Source organism: Parasteatoda tepidariorum, chromosome 1 (assembly GCF_043381705.1).
Source record: "Parasteatoda tepidariorum isolate YZ-2023 chromosome 1, CAS_Ptep_4.0, whole genome shotgun sequence".
In the NCBI taxonomy this organism is placed as follows: domain Eukaryota; kingdom Metazoa; phylum Arthropoda; class Arachnida; order Araneae; family Theridiidae; genus Parasteatoda; species Parasteatoda tepidariorum.
In genome coordinates this window covers 1,780,999-1,801,077 of record NC_092204.1, presented here as the reverse complement: position 1 = coordinate 1,801,077, position 20,079 = coordinate 1,780,999, and the positions used below count along the sequence as shown (strand labels likewise).

General features: G+C 31.2%; 1 protein-coding gene across 4 annotated transcripts in view; it reads left to right on the top strand.

Annotated features, from left to right (window-relative positions):
• The window catches only part of LOC107453078 (receptor mediated endocytosis 8), a 124,237-nt gene extending 108,576 nt beyond the window's left edge, over nt 1-15,661 (top strand). For all 4 annotated transcript variants that reach the window (XM_071180348.1, XM_043054082.2, XM_071180409.1 and 1 more), the window contains 8 exons: nt 511-711; nt 2,974-3,055; nt 7,922-7,964; nt 8,045-8,206; nt 9,946-10,125; nt 10,205-10,345; nt 13,078-13,212; nt 15,524-15,661. In XM_071180348.1, the coding sequence (XP_071036449.1) occupies nt 511-711; nt 2,974-3,055; nt 7,922-7,964; nt 8,045-8,206; nt 9,946-10,125; nt 10,205-10,345; nt 13,078-13,212; nt 15,524-15,646 (1,067 nt within the window). In that variant the 3' untranslated portion in view covers nt 15,647-15,661. The remainder of the gene's footprint in view (nt 1-510; nt 712-2,973; nt 3,056-7,921; nt 7,965-8,044; nt 8,207-9,945; nt 10,126-10,204; nt 10,346-13,077; nt 13,213-15,523) is intronic.
• Nucleotides 15,662-20,079: the final 4,418 nt, after the last annotated feature.

The following is a 20,079-nucleotide window of genomic DNA, read 5'->3' as shown; positions in this document are numbered from 1 at the left end:
GTGCGAGCTTTGCGCCAAGGTGACGTCACTAGAGTGACGTCGGAGGATCGGTGCGGCTAGAGATACTTCAAAAGAGTGAACCAGCCCTTCTATTCTCTTTAGCCCTGATAATGACCTAGATTTAAGATTACTTTCACCTTGAGACTAGCATTATTAAAGGATATTTTCACACTTGAAAATCCTAAATCAGCCTCAATTTAAGGTTTTTATATAGAAGGTTGCTTACCAAGGTTTTGGATTAGGGTAATGTGCGTAGAATAGAGCAGATTGTCACAAATCTTGTTTTAAGCTTAGAAGGTTTACACGTAAATGGCATAACAAACCTTTGCTGAGTGAAAATCAACCTTATTTTGCTATCTGCGTGGTTTTATCAAAAACAGTCATGTATGTAGAATCTCATTTATAACTTATAATTTACTCTTATTGACTCTTGTTAAATTGGAAAAGCTGCTTTCTTTCTATGCTTATAATTAATACTATTTAAGTACTAATAAAAGCAACTTTCGATAGGTGCTGTGATATATCTCTTAAATCTTTTTTGTAATGCATCGTCGCCTGATATTCGTGAGCTAACAGCTGGCCTGTTAGCCAAAATGACATCGGAAAAACTGTTTGGGCCGAAAATTCGACTGACTCTTTTGAAGTTTTTGCCATCCCTTTTCATTGATGCCGTAAAAGATTCTCCAGAAACTGCTGTTCACATGTTTGAAGGTTAGTTCATATTTTTATCATCTATAAATTCTTAATTACAGTTTTGAAAATAAAGGCATTTTGAAAAAATTAAATATTTAAATTATTAGGTATAAAAATTTCAATTGATATGTTACTTGTACATAAAACTTGAAACATGTGCAATTTTTAATTTGAAAAGTAGAAGGAAACATTAACTTACGTTCCCCTCTATTACTATTGTTCATATGTGTTTAAATAAGTAAGATATCTGGAACATTAAGCAATTTACATTCTAGTCAAATTTGCACTGTAAATCATTGAAATTGCTTTTTGCTAAATTGTATAATTATAAATAAAGCAGAATACTTATGTGCGTGTATGTACCTTTAATACAAATTCTGAACCAATTTACACCAAATTCGGTGTATATACATTGAAAGACATGGCGGACCTGATTGCCTACTTTAAAACTCTCTTCGATCACCAGCTTCCAAACTGCATCCCAAAGGAAGAATTTTCCGATGAATTTGATATTTATTTTATAATATGAGTGATTTTTCTAGTTTACCGCTCTAATTAATTAAATATTAGTTGTTGTTTTTTTCCCATCCTTATGAATCTTAGATTTCCTATGTTAGGTAATCACAAGTAAAATAAAAATTAATAATATTGCAACTTATGGGAATGAAATCACGATTTTAAAAAAAGCGTCTTAACTGGTGATCACCTACCTCTGTAGTCAGTTTCATATTTTCAAAATAATATTTTGTGAGAAAAAAAATGATCTGAATATAGACACACACATTTTATTTTATCTCATCTCTCATCATATTAATAGAATTTTTATGCAACAATTACAGCTCCCTTTGTTTTTACTATTTTTTTATTAATAGCCATCCTGATTAACTTTTGATTTATATTAACCTCTTTATTATAGTGCCTTTCAGTAAACACTATTCTATAGAAAACAAAAACTAAAGATAATGCAGTTGACCCTTTGATGCCGAGAGGACATTGTTGTCTTTTTTATATATTTTTTTTCTGATATTCTAATTATTATAAGCAATTATTTTTTAATTATAAAAAGCAGTCTAATAGTGACTGGAAAAAAAATTTGGTAGATTGATCAAAATTATATTTGTACTAAAATATAAAAAAGTAGTTAATAAAGAAAACATTTTCATTTATGCTAAGAAATTAATAATTGATTTTGTAAATTTAAGAAATTTCAATAATGAATAAATGTTTCACACAAATAATTGCGAATTTGAAATTTTTTTTTTTTTGGAAGTGAGCCGTGTTTGGAAGATTTTGTCTTCGTCGCAGAAAAAGACACCAGTGTTTCATGCGGTATTTCATAACCATAAATTATTAACAGCCTAAATATAATGTTTTTCATTTATTTTAACCTATATTAATACAAAATAATAAAAAATGAAAAATATGTTTAATAAAAATTCTGCTTCAATGGAGTTGAAAGCTCTCTATTTTTCTGTTTTTGTTTTTATTGACAACTGCCATATACTTTTGTTTTCTTTAACGACTGAATTTTTCTGAGATTTTCCATTGTTTGGAATTTTAACTAGTTTCGAATTCCTTGACGCGTTTGAACTATTACTGTCTATGCAGATGGAATTAAATAAGCAGTTGCAAATATTTTCTCCCAGAATTAGTTTTGGAGATATCTAGCATGGACATAGCCAATGGATTTTGCCAGTTTCTCCTGTTTTTCGTACATTTTTAGAAAATTTCCTAAAATTTTTGTAAAGATTATTGCTTGCTTGCTTGAATAATTAAATATTTATAATACATAATGAAGTGAACCTCTTTTATAGAAATCTGTTCAAAACTTTTTTTTGTTCTAAAATGTACAGTTTGTGTTTATTCATAGCTCTCTTTTTAAATTAATTAAAAAAATATTTTAACTATTTTTTAATTAAATGCCTATTAATGCTAGAAATTATGAGTAAACATAATACATAACACTTCAAGTACATTTAATGTCAATCGTAACTGGAAAATATTAGTTTTCCTATTTTGAGGACTGTAAAAATCCCTAAAATTCCCTATGTGTAAAATACATTATGCAACAATTATCATGAAATTTATATTATTTCGTTAAATGTACTGCATTTTTTCCTATCCATGTTTGCAGCTATGCATGAATCTAAAAGAAAACATATTAATGCTTAAATAATATGTTTGTTCTGTGCCATTTTGTTTGGACCTAAGCTTTGATTTATTTTATCATTTTAGTTAAAATATAATGAGCAGTATCATAAGATATGTATGTTATTGTAGGAACCCAAGAAAATCCAGAATTGATTTGGAATGATGAATCACGGGAAAATCTGTGCTCTATTGTTGAAGAAATGGCAAATGAGTTAGTATTGTTTTGTTCATCCTTTATTGTGAAAACAATAATGCTTCTAATATTCCAAACAATGCAATATATAAAGTTAATTATTTTCCTAAATAGATAAAACCAAAAATGATTTAAATAAATACATGTTTGAAATTAACACTAAAAGGATTGAAACTTAGTTTATACCTATAGTGCCCAAAAGCAGTCAAAATGACTGGATTGTAAAAGAATAACTTATGTGTAGAGAAATTTGTTTAAAATAAATTTTTAATATTTTTTGTATCATTTACAGTTATATAACAAGTTATTAGTAAATATTAACAATAAAAAAAAATATATGTTGTACAAAAGTCACAAGAAATTTTCTCATTATGTACATCGTTGTTTTTCTAATTGAAATTAAAAAGCAGTCAAAATGACTTCCTGGGGCAATTTACGTCAAACAAAAATTGTGTCAATATTAGCATTTTTTTTCTGCGAATGGTAATTAGTTAAAGATTAATTTGAAATGTGATAAATTTGTTGGTATCGAATGTTATATAGTTTGCCTATGGTAAGAACTCCCCTCGCCACAAAGTCTGAGATCATCTGCTGCTATGGAAACAAGAATGGCGCATTTCAGAGTGGGTAGCTTCTCTTCACTCTTAACACAATAGACCAGAGAAAAAGATTACCTTTGTCTAGCCGACCCGAGCCATAACCTGTCCTAAGCAATGACCCCACTCCCATACTTGAAATATTTGTGCCTAGTTTCCGTAGTCACCACAACGAGCCCAGACGAATGTCATGAGGAGTTCTTACTTTAGACAAACCATACATCTACAGAGTTCCCAAATGGTCCTCTCATCCTTCCAAAATCCTTTTTTTTTTTAGAGTAAAAACAGTTTTAATTTCTTTTTTAACATTTTGGTCCTCTTTTGAAATATTTAAAAATCAGTTCAAATGTACATTAAAATTCTCAATTTGAATCTAATCAGTTTGATGAGATACATTTAAATTGCAATGTGCCCTAACATCGCGTACAGTAACATCACTATCAGTGAATTAAAGTCAATATGTTTAATTAAATTTTGTCACATATTTATATAATTTTTATTGTTGAATTAGCTTTTTACAACTGTAGATTATTTATAAATGTGAATTTTTTAAATGTATGTATGTCTGTACCGTAATTTCACACATATAGTCCGCACCATAGTATAGTCCGCAGACCCGATTTTATGTAAAAAAAAATTCAAAAATCGTCAGATAGTCTGCGGACTATACGTTCGAAATTACAGTATTTTAATACGGCAATATTAATGTATTTTAGAAACAAAGAACTAAGTATAAATAGAAAAAAAGTACTTACTTACTAATATACCTTCAGAAATAAAACGCTAAATACAAATAAAAACAGTGCTTACTAATTAATCACACATTCTACTACATTAACGAAAACCTTCAAAGTCCGATTCATCGGTATCAGAATTAAACAGTTCTAATATATTTTCGCGAAGAGTGTCCGAAAGTTCATTTTCAGCATCACTATCTTCACTGTCAGTGATTTCCTCGCTTTCACTAACAATACCGGCTTTTATAAATCCCGATCGGATAAATGACACTTTAACACTTTTCCAGGATTTATCGACCCATTCGGCAACTTCAGTGTATGAAGCGCGTCTCGTATTTCCTCCTTTTGTGAAAGTATGTAAACCTTCCGACATCCAGTTCTCCCAGCAAGCTCATACGTGGGACTTGAAACTTTTGTTCACGCTAATATTCAGAGGTTGCAGGATTTTTGTTAAACCTCCTGGAATAACGCTAAGTTCAGCACCAGTGTTTTTTTTTTTTAGCTTCCGCCTTTACACTGTCTTTTATGTGTGCCCTCATGGAATCCATAATTAGTACTCCTTTGGAATTGAAGAAGGCACCTTCTCTCTTCTTCCAAACTTCTTGAAACCAATCGAGCATAATGTCCTCGTTGCACCAACCCTTTTCATTGCACCGTCTTACGACGCTTCGAGGATAGTTTTTCTCTTAAAGATTAAGAGCGGCTTCAACTTTGTGCCGTCAGCACAGCAGGCGAGCATCTCTGTGAAATGGGTCTTTTCTTGACCAGTTGTTGTTATTGATACTGTTTTCACTCTACAAGTATCGGCGGTGCGATTCGGTGGGCAATCAAATGTTAATGGAACTTCGTCCTTATTTATAATATTTCCTTGTAAACTGAAGGAAAGAAGCTTTTTTTTTCATCTACGTCTTCCGGAACAGCCTGACACATTGTCGTTCTGCTGCGAACTCTCAAGTTTTTACGACGCATGAAGCGGTAAACCCAATTTATTCCTCCCTTGAAATCCGTTATCTGCATCTCTTCTGCCATGGACTTCGCTCAGAGACTGATTTTAACTGTTGAAATGGAGCGTCCAGCATTTCTTTGGTCGAGAAACCATCTCAGTAAATTTTCCTCTGAAGCTGGGCATTTTACTTTTCCGTGCCGATTGGATAGCTTTCTTCACATGCTTTTTAACACATTGTTTTTTTTTTTGCGCCAATTTCTCACCGCTTTCTCATCCACTTCAAAATAACGGCCCGCTTCTCTATTTCCATCTTTTTCAACTTTCACAACTACCTTGAATTTAAACTCAGCAGTAAAACTCCGGCGATGTTTCACAGACATAATCTTGGATCAACATTATCGAAGATGAAAGACAAAATACTGTGCAACGTGCTATCCTCGTGATAAGTGGTAATGCAATGTGACCTTCGACCCCACTCACTCTGTGTTGCCAAACCACGCTATAAGTAAATGAATCACGCATTTTTTTCGTACTCCAGGTACTTGCTACTAAGGCTCCTAAAAACCGAGCTGATGCATCAACTACTTTTCCCCCTCCCGGCTGTTGTGCTAAAGCAGTGCGAAGGATACTGGGATACAAGACTCTGGTTGCGCTAAGTGAGTGCTCATATCCCGGCACTGCTTGATGCGCCAGCCTGGATTTTAGGAGGTCTACTTGCTACTACTCATTTGTTCTGCAGTATGCTCTATGGTTTACTGTTGATACGATACATACGAATGTTTTCTTGGAATCTCGCGCTGTTGTTTATATTTGATCATCGGCAGTTCGCGACAGTGTGTTTTTTAAATTTCAAAAATTTTAACCTTGAACAACCAGCGTATTATTCGCGCTGGTGGATAGTCCGCAGCTTCAAAATTCGCATTTTAAACACAGATAGTTCGCAGACTATACGCGCGAAATTACTGTATGTATGTATGTGCATGCATGCATGTATGTATGTCGGTTGAGTAAAAAGTTTTCCGCCAAAAAAAACAATCCTGAAAAATTACAAATACATACAAAATCAGCAAAGCTAATGAGGATAGTAATCTCTATTCAAATCAACAATAGTCTGCCAATGTTTTGGCAACTTTTCTATCCCTTCTGCGAAGAACTGGGGGGTGCGCAAGTCCAGAAAGCAATCGACCTCATTTATGACCTCGTCATATGAACGGAAGATTGTGCCATCAAGATGCAGCTGCAGATATGAAAACAGATAGTAATCCGAAGACGCCATGTCTTGACTCTATGGTGGATGTTGCATCAAATCCCACTACAACTTGTGGAGCATCATCATGCCGGTCATTGCACTGACATGTGGTCGGGCGTTATCTTGATGGAAGAGAATCACCTTCCTCCTGAACTCGTTTTTCCGTTTTTGGAGAATGGCAAAGCTAACTTTTATTAGCATATTGCTTTATATTGTACTGTTGATAGCCTACCAGCTTTTCAGGTACTCCTTGTAGATAATTCCACGACAATCCCACCAGATACAGAGAGGGACCTTCTTGTTAGTTAGCGTTCGTCTTGCAACCGAACTTGCATATTCCCTGGGTGCTGACCACCGTCCTCTACGACTAGTATTGTTGTAGTACACCCATTTTTCATCACAGGTGACAATTCTGTCCAGAATGTTCTCTTTTCTTTGATCTCTGAGCAGAACCAAACATGCCGCTTTTCTCTTGCTCTTGTCTTTAGCAGTCAATTCGTGAGTCACCCAACGGTTAAACTTAAATGTTAGATTTATGCGTTTGAGAGCATTTGCTATTGTTTTTTGGCAAACGTCAAGCTCTAACGCAATAGTTCGTGTTGAAAATTTTCTGTCTTGAACAATAATTTGCTTTAACTGGTCACAATCAAACTCAATATGGTGGCCAGAACGTGGTTCATCTTCAATGTTGAAATTCCCAGTATTAAACTTTCGAAACCAAACTTTTACTGTAAAGAAACAGTATTGAAACCTAAACTTTCACACATTTTCTTGTGGCATTCAGTTGCACTGAGTTTATTTCGGAACTCATAGAACATAATTGGTCTGGTCTGATCTGTTTACGTGATAGCTCCATTTTAAACGCTTTTTTGGTGCACAAGATGATAAAGTTTTGACAAACAAATTACACAGTTGTGTAGTTCCAACTTTCAGCTTTAAAATACAAAAGCCCGTTTCAAAAAGAGTTAACCACCACTGGAATGGCTGCTGCTGGCACGGAGGTATTTCTCTCTGGCGGAAAACCTTTTACTCAACCCGATATATATATATATATGCATATAAATAAATAAAGAGAGAGAGAGATGGTAAAGTGATTTATAGAAATGCATTTATGGGTCTTCTGTTCACCCTCTACAATGCTTTCTCCACTAATCGGAAAACTAATATTACAGAAAAATACTGATGTGGGACAAAGAATTCATAGCTTATTTATATTTACATACTTATCATGTTGTATTACAATAATTTAAATTTCAAAATCGCGCATCCTCTTGATAAACCTTTTTTTCCGCTTTGTTTACTTATGTATTAATTTTTAAATTGGGCAAAAAATGATGGCATGCAATATTCTCTTAGGCACTACAAAGTTCAAAAGGATGATCCTCAAATTCAATGGAAAGTAAGTGTCTTTCTTTTCAAAACTGTCTTTGTGTTTATGACTATTTAAATTGATATAATCTATTAATTGTCGACCCATAGGCTCCAAACGAGTCCTGCTTTGCCATACCCGAAAGCCAAGTGGCCGGAGTTTATCTACGTCTGTTTCTTCAGAATCCCAATTGGGTCCTTCGAAAGCCGAAGGAGTTTTTGACTGAGCTTTTGGATAGACTCACCGAAACCATGTCCAAGGACAGTGTAAATGTAAGTTACAACTTTCCTACAATCAGTGACGTGTAGCTAAAGTTTTAATCTCCCATGGTTTGCAAAAGTAAGTCTCAAAATTCATTATTTTTGTTAATTATAAAGGTTCTGAGGAAGAGATTTGAGTGCTTTTCCAGAAAGTCACATTGACTTTTTGTTTTAATGTGGAAAGAGGACAAATAAAAAATTGCTATGACACATTGATATTGTATTGGTGATATTCTATTCTCAGCTTTGTCATGCTGAAATACGCATAACATATTTCCTATCATTTAAAAAAAATCCTTTTTCAATAAATAAAAATCATTAATATAAATCTGTAATGTTTTTATACCACAACCTTGAATTGAGTGCAGAATAAAGTAAATTTTTTGAGATTCCCTCTTAGCATAGAATTTGAAAACCGCTACAGGGTTGCTAATCTTTTGATTTCAAAAAAATTTGTTATGATTTCTCCCGCTTTCTTTTCCACCAACACATTTGAGATCCTTTGAAACATTGATCCAATGAGATCCTATGAAAAAGATCCTTGGCATTAAATTCAATCAATTAATAGCCAATACATTGATTCCTTTATTTTCCTTGGCAAATGAATTACACTAACAGTTAAATTTCAGATTGATAAATTTCAATACAAAATCAGATTTAAAAGAACAAATTGAGTAATCTTGGTTTTGTTTAATTAAGATATAATATGCTTTTAGTTTTCATGATCCTTTATGGATCATGGATCGTAAATCTCTTTTAATAATTAGTACAAGTAAAGTTGGCCCAATAATTACAAAATATTATGAGCGGAAAATCACAATTTTACAAGATGACACTTGTCATTAAGCTTTACCTTGAGTAAATAAAACAGAGTAATTATTATTCTGTTTTAATTTTTTTTTTATCTAGAACATGTACAGATCGAATTTTTTATCTAGAACATGTCCTGGTGGTCCAGATTTGACCTGCAGACCATAGCAAGATGATTGTACTCTGAGGATATCCCGGAATTCCGGGTTCAAAAACTGGAATCAGTGAATACTAGTTTTGCCCAAATATCGTTAAATTCGGCACATTTCAATGCCATTGGTTCACGAACTTCGCGAATCAAAAACTTATTATTTGACAAAATTATTACTAAATCTCGTTAACAATATGTTCATATGCATTTTTCCACAAATTATGTAAAGAATTACGTCCCACGTTATTCTTCTGCCAATTAGATTGTTTTGGTTTTGCGGATTTTCGCCATTTTGAATATTTGGAACAGTGCTGGAATCTGCTAGTATCTGCTAGTATTCACATGAGGCTAATAGCAAGCATCGATTTTCGTATTTACCTGATTTGAAAAATTACCATTGCAATTCGTATTCAGGTGATTTAAAAATCCAACATCGGGACTTGAATTAACACGTTTTTAAAACCCAATATCGCGATTCATACTCATGCAAGTTTGAAATCTAATGCCTCAATTTGTAAAGTCCAATATTGCGATTCTTGTTAGAAGTTAGTCTATTCTTGAATTTGTTACTCTAAAGGTGTGATATATTTTGCACTAGTAGGTAATTTAATTATAAATGCAAGAAAAAATGTGTTAAATATGAAGTCTATAAATTGATTTTTCACTCATAAAATTTTCAGGGTTTTTCACTTTCTATCACATTCACCCCTGCCATAGTTTTAAAAAAAACCCTGATCTAATCCATTGAAAAAAAATTTTTTTTTGTTTTAAGAAAATGTTTCTATTTTAGAGTGAACTCCTGGAAACTTTAACTCAAGCATTAGTGTGCCTCCTGACAGCTCAGCCATCCCTTCTTGACCAAGTACCAGCTCTGGGACACATACCTCGCATTTTACAGATCATGTCCAGGCCTAACGATGAAATTGCCAGCTCCTGTCTCCAAATTGTTCGACAATTTTCAAATTCCGATGTAAGTGGGTGCCAATACTTCTTAAAATAACCATCATGTCTGTTGATCTCATAAAAAGAATGTTTTTTTTTTTTTTTAGAATTGTATTAAGTGTCTCTCTCAAAGTAATTTCATAATTCCTATGATAAAAGCCATAAAACGACGAAATGATCTTGTTGGAGTGGCCTGTGAAGCTCTTAACAACACCTTTCAACATTCCAATGACGACCTTATGCTTCAGGTAGGATTTTTTATCAGCTCAAAATGTTTTTGTCACATTTCCTCATCGTTGGGAGAGAGGGAGGTTGGTGTAATCTAAAATTTTCAAATATAAAGTGATTTTTTTTTACTTAGATTTCCTTGTTTTTATTTTATTGTAGCCTCTCCATTTTCTGGAAAAACAATTCTAAATATTTGTATATTTATTTTTATTCTCAGAAATCAATTTACACTGAATATACAGTCAGACTTCTATTTAACGAAGTCGCTAAATCCCTATCAAAAGTTCATTATATGGAAAATTGGTTAAATAGAAAATCACGATTTATAATACTTAAACAACTCAAAACAGGTTTTAAATTATTTAACACTCGTTGACAGCAACTTTTTTTTCATTGCATCATTTTCTTATGCTTTCTTTAGCATCTCAAAAGGTGATTTTTTTTAAGCAAAATGCTGAATTCGATGTTTGTCGCTCTGCAGCTAACAGAGACAGTACCAGAAATGAATTCCAGGTGGCTGTGTATTTTCTTAATGGGTGCTGCCAACTTCCAAAAAACATTTTCCTCTCCTACGAACACCTGCGTGAATGTATACGGCGGGAATTTATTGACTTTACCTCATTATACATCTTAAAATTGAGCTGGCGTGAATTTCATGTAAGGCTAAGTGTGTATATTTCTGTGTTCTGATTGCTGATAGTGTGATAAGTTGGAACATTTGGACTCAATGTAAGGGACAAATTAAAAGAAAGGAAAATCCGGTATTTCTGAATTTTCATGTGTGGCTGAAGTGCTCTCTTCTATTTAAATAAAGTGTTTTTTTTTTGCTCTTGTTTTAATTCTATTTCATTTTCATTTAGTTGGTTGTTTGCTTCTGTTTAAGTTATTTTGCGCAGTGGTTGTCGAAACTACCGTGTCTGTGCTAAGATGAGTTATGTGTTCGAGTTGTTCATTTTTCTTTTGTTAAAAATAAATATTTTTAATACAGAATTTACATTGTCATTATTCAGGGTTCCTACACAGTCAGGAAAACCTGCAAAAGTCTGGCTATTCTAAAATTAAGCTAAAAAGTCAGGATTTTTCTTACATATTCATAAAGTTAGGAAAACAAAAAAAAACTATAGTTCATTCAAAGACTGAAAGGCAAAAATAAAGTTTAAAGGAATAATTCTTTAATTCAAAATATGTAATTTCCTCATAATAACATTCCTCTTTCCCTGGTAGAACCTGTCCTGTTCGCAATTTTCCTCCTGTTTATCCAATGATAAGGAATTTTTGATAAGGTTGCTAGGTTTATTGCTCTTTGTGTGAATAACTGGCTTACAGACAATAGTAGCTGAAACAACAGCAGGAAAATCAAAAAAGGAATTTTTACTCTTTTGTGATGCTGCCAAGAAAAAAAAGCAAAAGAGTTTCTTAGAGTTTAATCCATAGCAAAAGAGATTAGATAATTTTTTTCGAAATATTTGCACGGAGAAAAAAAAATTTTGAAAATTTGTGGGAGGTTATAAAAATTGTTCTTATCCTCTATCATGGTAATGCAACAGTCGAAGGGGGGATTTTCAATCAATAAAAGCTTATTGGTTGAAAGACTCAATGAAGACTCTATTATTTCGCAAAGGCGTGTGTATGATTATGTTTCATTTATAAATGGAATAAGAAACATAGACATTAATAAGAAAAATGCTAGATGCTGTAAAAGGATCTAAAACAAGATGGAGACGTGCATTAGAAGCCAAAAAAAAAAAAAGAAAAACAAAAGAATAAAAAAGCTGAAATTTCTAGAAAACGAATAAAAGAAAAGATAGATAATTTGAAATTAAGAAAATCTAAATTGACAAAAACTGCTGCAATAGAACTGGATGTTCTTGATTCAGAAATTGTCAAACAACAAAATATGTTGAGAAATATTATATAACATAGAAGCCCCTGAGTTTCTGAGAGGCTTATAGTATTACAGAAATAAATTTAAAAATACTGAAAAAAAAAGATATTTTTCTCACAAGTTGCATAATTTTTCTATCTGAATTTTTATTTGTATATAATTAACTTTTCTTGACTTTTTTTCCCTTTATATTTCAATATTATCTTTTAAAAGAAAAGTCAGTTTTAAGTGAAATTGTGATTTTTAAAACTTAATATTTTAATGTAACAAATGTTCTAGTATGTTTTAAGAGTAAATATCATTTGAGGATACTGATACATATCTCGCAGATTTGATTAACCCTTTATATCCTGACGACACTCATGCATTTGGTTCCACTTAACATTAAATAAAATAATATTTCCATAATCCAACAGATTTTCTTGATCTTTTTATTCAAATAGTTTTCGTATCTAACTACAAAAACACACTAAAAGTTTAATCTAATCATGATTATTAAAAATATGTTTCACAAGTTTTCTGAAAATATAATTTGGGATATAAAGTGCTATTACCCAATTCCACTTTAATCTATAAGTGTTTATCCTATTTAATCTATGATACTTATGACTAAGTAGCATATTATTACTAATTGAAACTGCAATGATAAAAGTTTTGTTGGAGTGGGAATTTTATTGTAAAAGATCAGGAAAAACCTGCAACAGTCAGGATATTGTTTTCTCAAAATAGTGTAGGAACCCTGTTATTAAGTTTTGTCACTTCAACTCTGATGTAGTCAATTTTGACTTATAGAAGTCGTTTAAGTAATTTGTAACTAAATTTTGAATTATTTTAAGTTGATCAGTATAAATTATTCTTTTGTTTCAGGCTGTTGAGGCTAAACTTGTGCCATTTTTATTAGATTTGCTTGAAAAGAAATTAGAAGGGAATAGTTCAGCTGTGAAGGCACAGATTGTTCAAGCTCTGAAATCCATGTGTCTATCTCTACAGCACGGCAATCAAGTAAAGTATAGATTAATGAAGAATATTCGGGGCTCTTTTGATTAATATTTGACAAATAGTTTTTTGAAAAAGTGCAACAAGGTTCCTTTTTTTATAGTTTGAATAGATTTAATTAAGAGTAATCTAAAAACGTACTTTTAACAATGCATTATTAGAAATGGTCTTTACACATATTTGTTAAGTTCTAAAACTTGCACACAGCTCGCAAATTCATGTTCGGGAAAACAAATGTAAAAGTGAAATCTGAAGAATTGAAAGTAGATTATTTTATACCAAACCTTGACTGCTATTTTTTTTTAAAAAAAAAGACTATTTTTAGGCATGTAAATTGTGTCATTTTGTTAACTTTTGTTTTGAGAATTTAGAACGTTTTTCTTTTGTTTTCATTATCACTTTTTTCTGTACAGTAATGCAGATAACTGGTAAAATGAAAAACTGTGCTTTTCTACGTCTAAGTTATGTTTTAAGGAAAATGTTTTTCTGTCTTTTTTTTTTATATTAACCATTCTTTTTTATCCCCACTTATAATTATGACACAGCATTTTTTATAGAACATTTCTAATAAGCTATATTCTATTATTGTCATTTATTTCTAAAAGTACGGCTACGTAAAAATGTTAAATTAGAATTTTTAGTGTTTTTTTCTTTTAAAAATCAAGAACAGTTTTTGTTTTGGTTCTATCGATCTTTTTCTATTTTTAAAATACTTTTATCCATGTTTTTATAATGACATGGCAATTCAGAGGGATTCTATTAGATAATTGGAAAACTGAAATTTTCAGTTTTAAAGTTTTATTTCTCGAGATTTAAGGTGGTTTTTTATTTTATCTTTTTTTTTGCTTTTGCGTATAATCTTTTGATTTCAAACGCGTTTTTAGCAGGGTTTGTCAATGTGGGTCCAGCCCAGAAACACCCAACTGGTTTTTTCTGATTGGGCCCACTTGAAAAAACCCACTTTTATACCCATGAAGTATGTTTTTCAATATTTTCAATCAATTTTCTTTGCAATTTTCAAACAAATTGTTACTCAAAATTATCAACAGATTGTTTTATAAATTTAACATAGAAATTTTTAATGCTGAATTATATGCAATAAAACATATATCATTAATCTGATTTTTGCAAATAAAATTAGGATGATTAAATGAAGTAAATAATAAAAATATAAAGTACGTGATTAAAAAAAAAACAAACAATTTAATGAGTATTTTTAGAGCGTAAAGATTTCGACTTACCGTCAGTCCGTTCATTTTACATACCAATCATTTTACATGTTTGATGAGTCCCTATCTACTAAGCTGGGTTTAATAAGATTATTGCACTTTCATGTGCAACTCTGCTGCATTTTCCAAGATATTCTCAAATACATTTTTCACCTCCTGAAATGGAACCAAAAAATCTCTCGATCTTTTAATAGTGGCTAATATAATCAAGAAAAGAGTTCTTTGTCAGAAACTAGTTATTATATCATGATCATGTAAAGTCTTTGAAAATTATTTTGCATTTAAAAATTATATTAAAAAATCAACACAAAAATATGCTAAAATAAGAAAATATTTTCAAAAATTGTCATTACAAATAAAAACCATTTATGACTGCTAAAATTTTATTTATTTTTCCCCTTATATTCAAAAACTATTTTGCTATTGTAAAATTTTTGGCTTAAAATTCTATCCATATTTAAAAATCCATTAAAATCATTGTCGATAGTTAAATTTCAACTTGAATAAAATAAAATCATGCATCTAACCATACTAACACTAGACGTTATTTTCATTATGAGAACATTTTCGACTATAGGTCATACAGAAAAAAGTTTCACAGAGAAAAAAAAACGTTTTATGAAAAAAGGTATGTTAGAATACATTTAGAATAATGTTGGAGATAATAGTTCGAATTTCAACTTCCTGTAAAGTTTACAAAAAGAGAGCAACGTAGTTTCCTTTTTTAAAAAAATTATGGGGAGGAAAAGTGTTCTTAAAAACATGGTGGGAAGTGAATTCTTCTATAATGTCATAATAACAATCCGCGAGAGGGTTCCATTGCAAGTTGAAATGCGTAATTAACCCGGGATTTATCGTTCTTTGAGGGAGACATGAAAACAAAATTTTAAGAGATAAGAAGGAGAATCTTAAAATTTTCTTTTTTAAAGGTATTTTGTGAAAATACCGTTTTTCCTAAAGTTGATTTTGTGAAAGTAAATTTTCCCTGGAGAGATCCCTGCTTAAAAATATTTTTTGAGAGCTAAAAACGTACTTTATTTTTTGTTGAGAGTCAGAACTGCTTGAAATAATTTGTGTGATGATTTCAGATAAGTGAACAGTTGGAGAAATCAGAAATATGGGCAGAATACAAAGACCAGAAGCATGACCTTTTTATCAGTGAAACACAAACCGGTGGATATCTTACAGGTATTCTACATTATTTAGACTAAAATAAGCTCTAAAACTGAGTTGTTTTGTTTTTCAATTTTAAGTGCATTTATAATGTTGCTACAGTGAAATCACACATCCTACGAAGCCTCCATTTATTCCCTGTGAATCTTCTATGAATAAACCATTATGTACCCTCTCTGTAAAGTGGGCAGTCATTTATGCCCACTCTCTATCTCTTGAAACTGGACACCCATTTTTCTAAATTTAGAAGAACGAAATCTGTTTCACTTTTAAATTCTAAGAAAGTAAATTTTTTGCCTTATCCACAACTAAAAATAATGTTAAGCCATACCTGCCAAGTCACCTGTTTTTTAACGAAAATTCCTATATTTTACCACTATCTCCTGTTTACCCATATATTCCGCAAAAATACTTCTCTTATTCCTCAACAGATAGTGCTATAGCCTGCACTGCAGTACATTGAGTGTTAATAGTCTAAGTAATTATAAATAATGGTTTGAAAAGACTTTCTTTAGATTAAGACTTATATACATATTTTTTACTTCGCTAAATGTAAGTGCTTATATTATTTACATTTTTTTGAATTTCTTCTTTTAACGTACATGATTATGCATGATGTATCAAAACTTTGCTCATAGCCTAAAAAATGTCACCATTGTTTTATTTCTCTAATGTTGGCAGGTATGTGTTAAGCTATGTCACTATTAGATAATCATTACCGTGCTTTTATCTTTGCAAAGAAAGGTGAGAAAAATGATTGTGTAACATATTTTTGACATCTTTTTTATCTGGATCTCCATACATTTAAATGATGCCTTAAATACTCTCAATTCCTCTTTCCCACTGAAAATTCCTCTCAACTTCTAATCAATTTGGAGTTAGTATTTAACACAGCAGAGAGAACAGAAATCCGGTCATTAAGGTGACCATATAAAGGTAACATTTGACGGATGGTCAAGTGTAGGACCTCATGCCTTTAAGGTATGCAAAGTTGCTTTTATTTTCTGTGCATAGTGAGAGATATACCTTTAAGGAGGTATTACCACATTTCCTATCAAGTAATGGGGGTGGTATGCCCATGTCCCAGAGGTCGTGGACTCGATCCCCGTGTTGTAAATGTTGACTGATGCACGTTAAATCTGTTGAGTCACAAAGTCCTCTATGTTCCCATACCAAATCATACCTCTGGGGTAACTGATCCAGGAGTTTTCTTGTCTTCTGGATTGGTTCAAAATTACAAGACTACGGAGTGGAACCATAGCAGTAGTAAACCCAAAAACTGATTCTGCTTTTCCACGACGGATGTAATATCAAGTAATGGAGAAGTGTCAGGATGTGTAACCTTAATAATTAAGCCGACTGGGGAGGTAGTAAGGTAAAAAATTTAACTAGTAATTGAAATTTCTTTACCTTTGAAATGGTTATTTTATACATGGTACATAAGTGCTTAAAGGTGTTTATTTTAATTTTTAAAAGCACTTGAAGGTACTTTTTTTATTGGGTATTTTTAAAAAGCGCTTAAATTTCCTTTTTTGAAAATGAGATTTTTTTTCTTTTCCATATCGATTTTCGCAATGTGTTATGCAAAAGCGTGGTTTTCACGTTGTTCTATTCAACATTGTCCCAATTTATTTCAGCGTACCGTCTGTTCGTAGCGTGGAAAAGCGCCAATCATTTTACATGTTTGATGAGATTCTTGCACTCCCATGTGCAACTCTGCTGCATTTTGCACGATAATCTCAATTTCAGACTTCAGTTTCAACCTTCTGAAATCTAACCAAAAAATTTATCGATCTCGTTATGGTGACTTAATATAATCAAGAAAAGAGTTCTTTGTTAGAAAAACTAGTTATTTTATCATGATCACTTACAGTGTGTTTGAAAATTATTTTGCATTTTGTAAATGTATCCAGCGCTTTAAAATATTTCTGAAATCGGATCGAACAGGCTGAGGAATGAATAAACAAACAAAAATATCAAATTATTTTCAATAAAAACGATTTTCAGGTATGTTTGCGATCTTATCTTATTTCAATTGTTTTTAATATTTAGCCATAATTAACCTATCTGCAAATTAATATATACCTTTATAGTTATTACATATATAACATTGAAATTTGAAAAAAAATCTTATTGTCAGGGTATCCGCCCACCTGGAAAGTCATGAAAAATCATGGAAAGTCATGAATTTCAGTATTGAACAAAATTTGTCATGAAATGTCATGATTTTTACTATTTTTTAAAAATAATCATGGAAAGTCATGGATTTAGGTCTCCGAAAAATCTTAATTTTTAAAATAGAATCCCCCCAAATTTTATCCTGTTCCAAATATCTGAATTAGTAACAAAATCAGGTGTTCTTTCAAAAAATGAAAGAGAAAACATCTTTTCTAGAGCGAATTATCTTTTAAACTCCTCTGTGATTTAAGAATTTTTATTTATTTTTTTTAATTTTATCAATTTAAAATTCTAGTTGAAGCAAACCAGTCATTGACGAATTTTTTTTATTTTGAAATGAGAACAGAAAAATCAGGAGTATTTCGATCCTTTCTGATGAACAAGAAAAGTATCTTTAGAATATAATTCTGCAGAAAAAAAATGATTTGCTTTTGTATTTTTTCAGCTATTTTATTGCTTCAATTCTTTCTTTACTCTGTTTTTTAAATTTAAAATCTATAAATATGAAGATGCAGAGTATAGCAATTTTGGTTACACCTATCATTTCAATTAATATTATGCTTTTTTTAAATTTATTGTTGCTTTTTAGTAACTTCATTAATAGTAAAATAGTAACTTCGTTAAATCATGAAAAATTCTTGGAATTAGTCATGGAGAATCATGAAAAGTCATGAATTTGAAAATCTGAAATGTAGCAGATACCCTGTATTGTGTCCCCAAAGTACTGAGGCTCTCGATATAACAATATATCCCTCTCAGGGAGGAGATTTTTCCACTTCTTAGCTGATTTCCGCTTATGTCTCTCAAATTTCAGCCTTTTTATCAAAAATTCCTTTTCTCTAAAAGTTTTTTAATAAATATTCCGCTTTTTCTGAAAATTCAGCCATTGAAATAAAATAATATTTATTTAAGATTNCTTCTTAGCTGATTTCAGCCTTTTTATCAAAAATTCCTTTTCTCTAAAAGTTTTTTAATAAATATTCCGCTTTTTCTGAAAATTCAGCCATTGAAATAAAATAATATTTATTTAAGATTTTCAAAGATAAACAGAAAATTCTGACTACGTAACTTCCACCCTTCAGCATTTTTTCTTATTTTAGCTTTTTTCTCCGCTTTTATGCACAGAATATAAGATTTTTCCCTTGCCCGCCGGATTGCTCATATTTTCGTAATTCAGACGTCGCTGCTTCTCTACTCGATTCTTATTCACGCGATTTTAATGTCAAACATCGATTTTTGTATTAACCTGATTTAAAAGTTGCGCGTTGTGATTCTTATTCACGCGATTTAAATATTGTACATTGTGATTCTTTTTTCGCGAGGTTTAAAAATCCAATATCCCAATTTGTATTTAGACTTCTTGAAATCCTATGTAATGATTTGTATTCACGCGAATTTAAAATCCAATGTTGTGATCCGTATTTACGCGATCTAAAAATTACGCATCATGATTTGTATTTTTGAAATCCAATATCGAGTTTCATGTTCATGTGATTTAAAATCAAATATTTTTTTATACTTATTCACACAATTTTAAAATTGTGCATGTGAAAAGAATTCATACAATTTTAAAATTAATTATAGGGATATGTAATCACATGGTTTTAAGGTTTAAAAATCGCACTTTTTTGTCAAATTTTAGGATATCATAGTTACATATTATCTATACAATCGGACTTCTATTTAACGAACTTCCATTTTGCATATTTTTTTGAAGAACCAAGAACATTTTGGAAATTTCTGCGTAAAATAACTTCCATATAGCGAAGTGAATTTTCTATTTAATGAACTTTTCTTTGAAATCCACTTTCCCTATTTCCCAAAATATTTCAGAACATTTTAAATTTGTTAACGCATTTTAAGGGGGGAATGACCTTGAATTGATTTTTGAAGTTACAACTTTTAGAGAAAGCAGTGAAATCCTTTCCCCTTTTTGTTTGCATTTCAAATGAAAAACCCAGAAATTAACGGATTTTATCAGTAACAATTAAACTTATGAACGCATGTGGTAATGTATGTTTAAAATTACTTCGATAATAAATGAAGCTATAATTTTATACATAAATTTAGCTTTTTTTAGTTGAAATTGTATGTAGCATGATAGTGTGACACTGGATAATGTTTTGCTCTATTCTTGCTTGCCATGCAGTTCATGGTTAAGATTTATAAAGTAAATAGTAGTGGATACTAGTTTACAACATAAAGGTGTATTAATTGCTATTTTAATTATGTGTAGTGTTAATGAATTTAAAACTTGTTTTGTGCTGTTTAAGTATTTCAAAAGATGATTTTC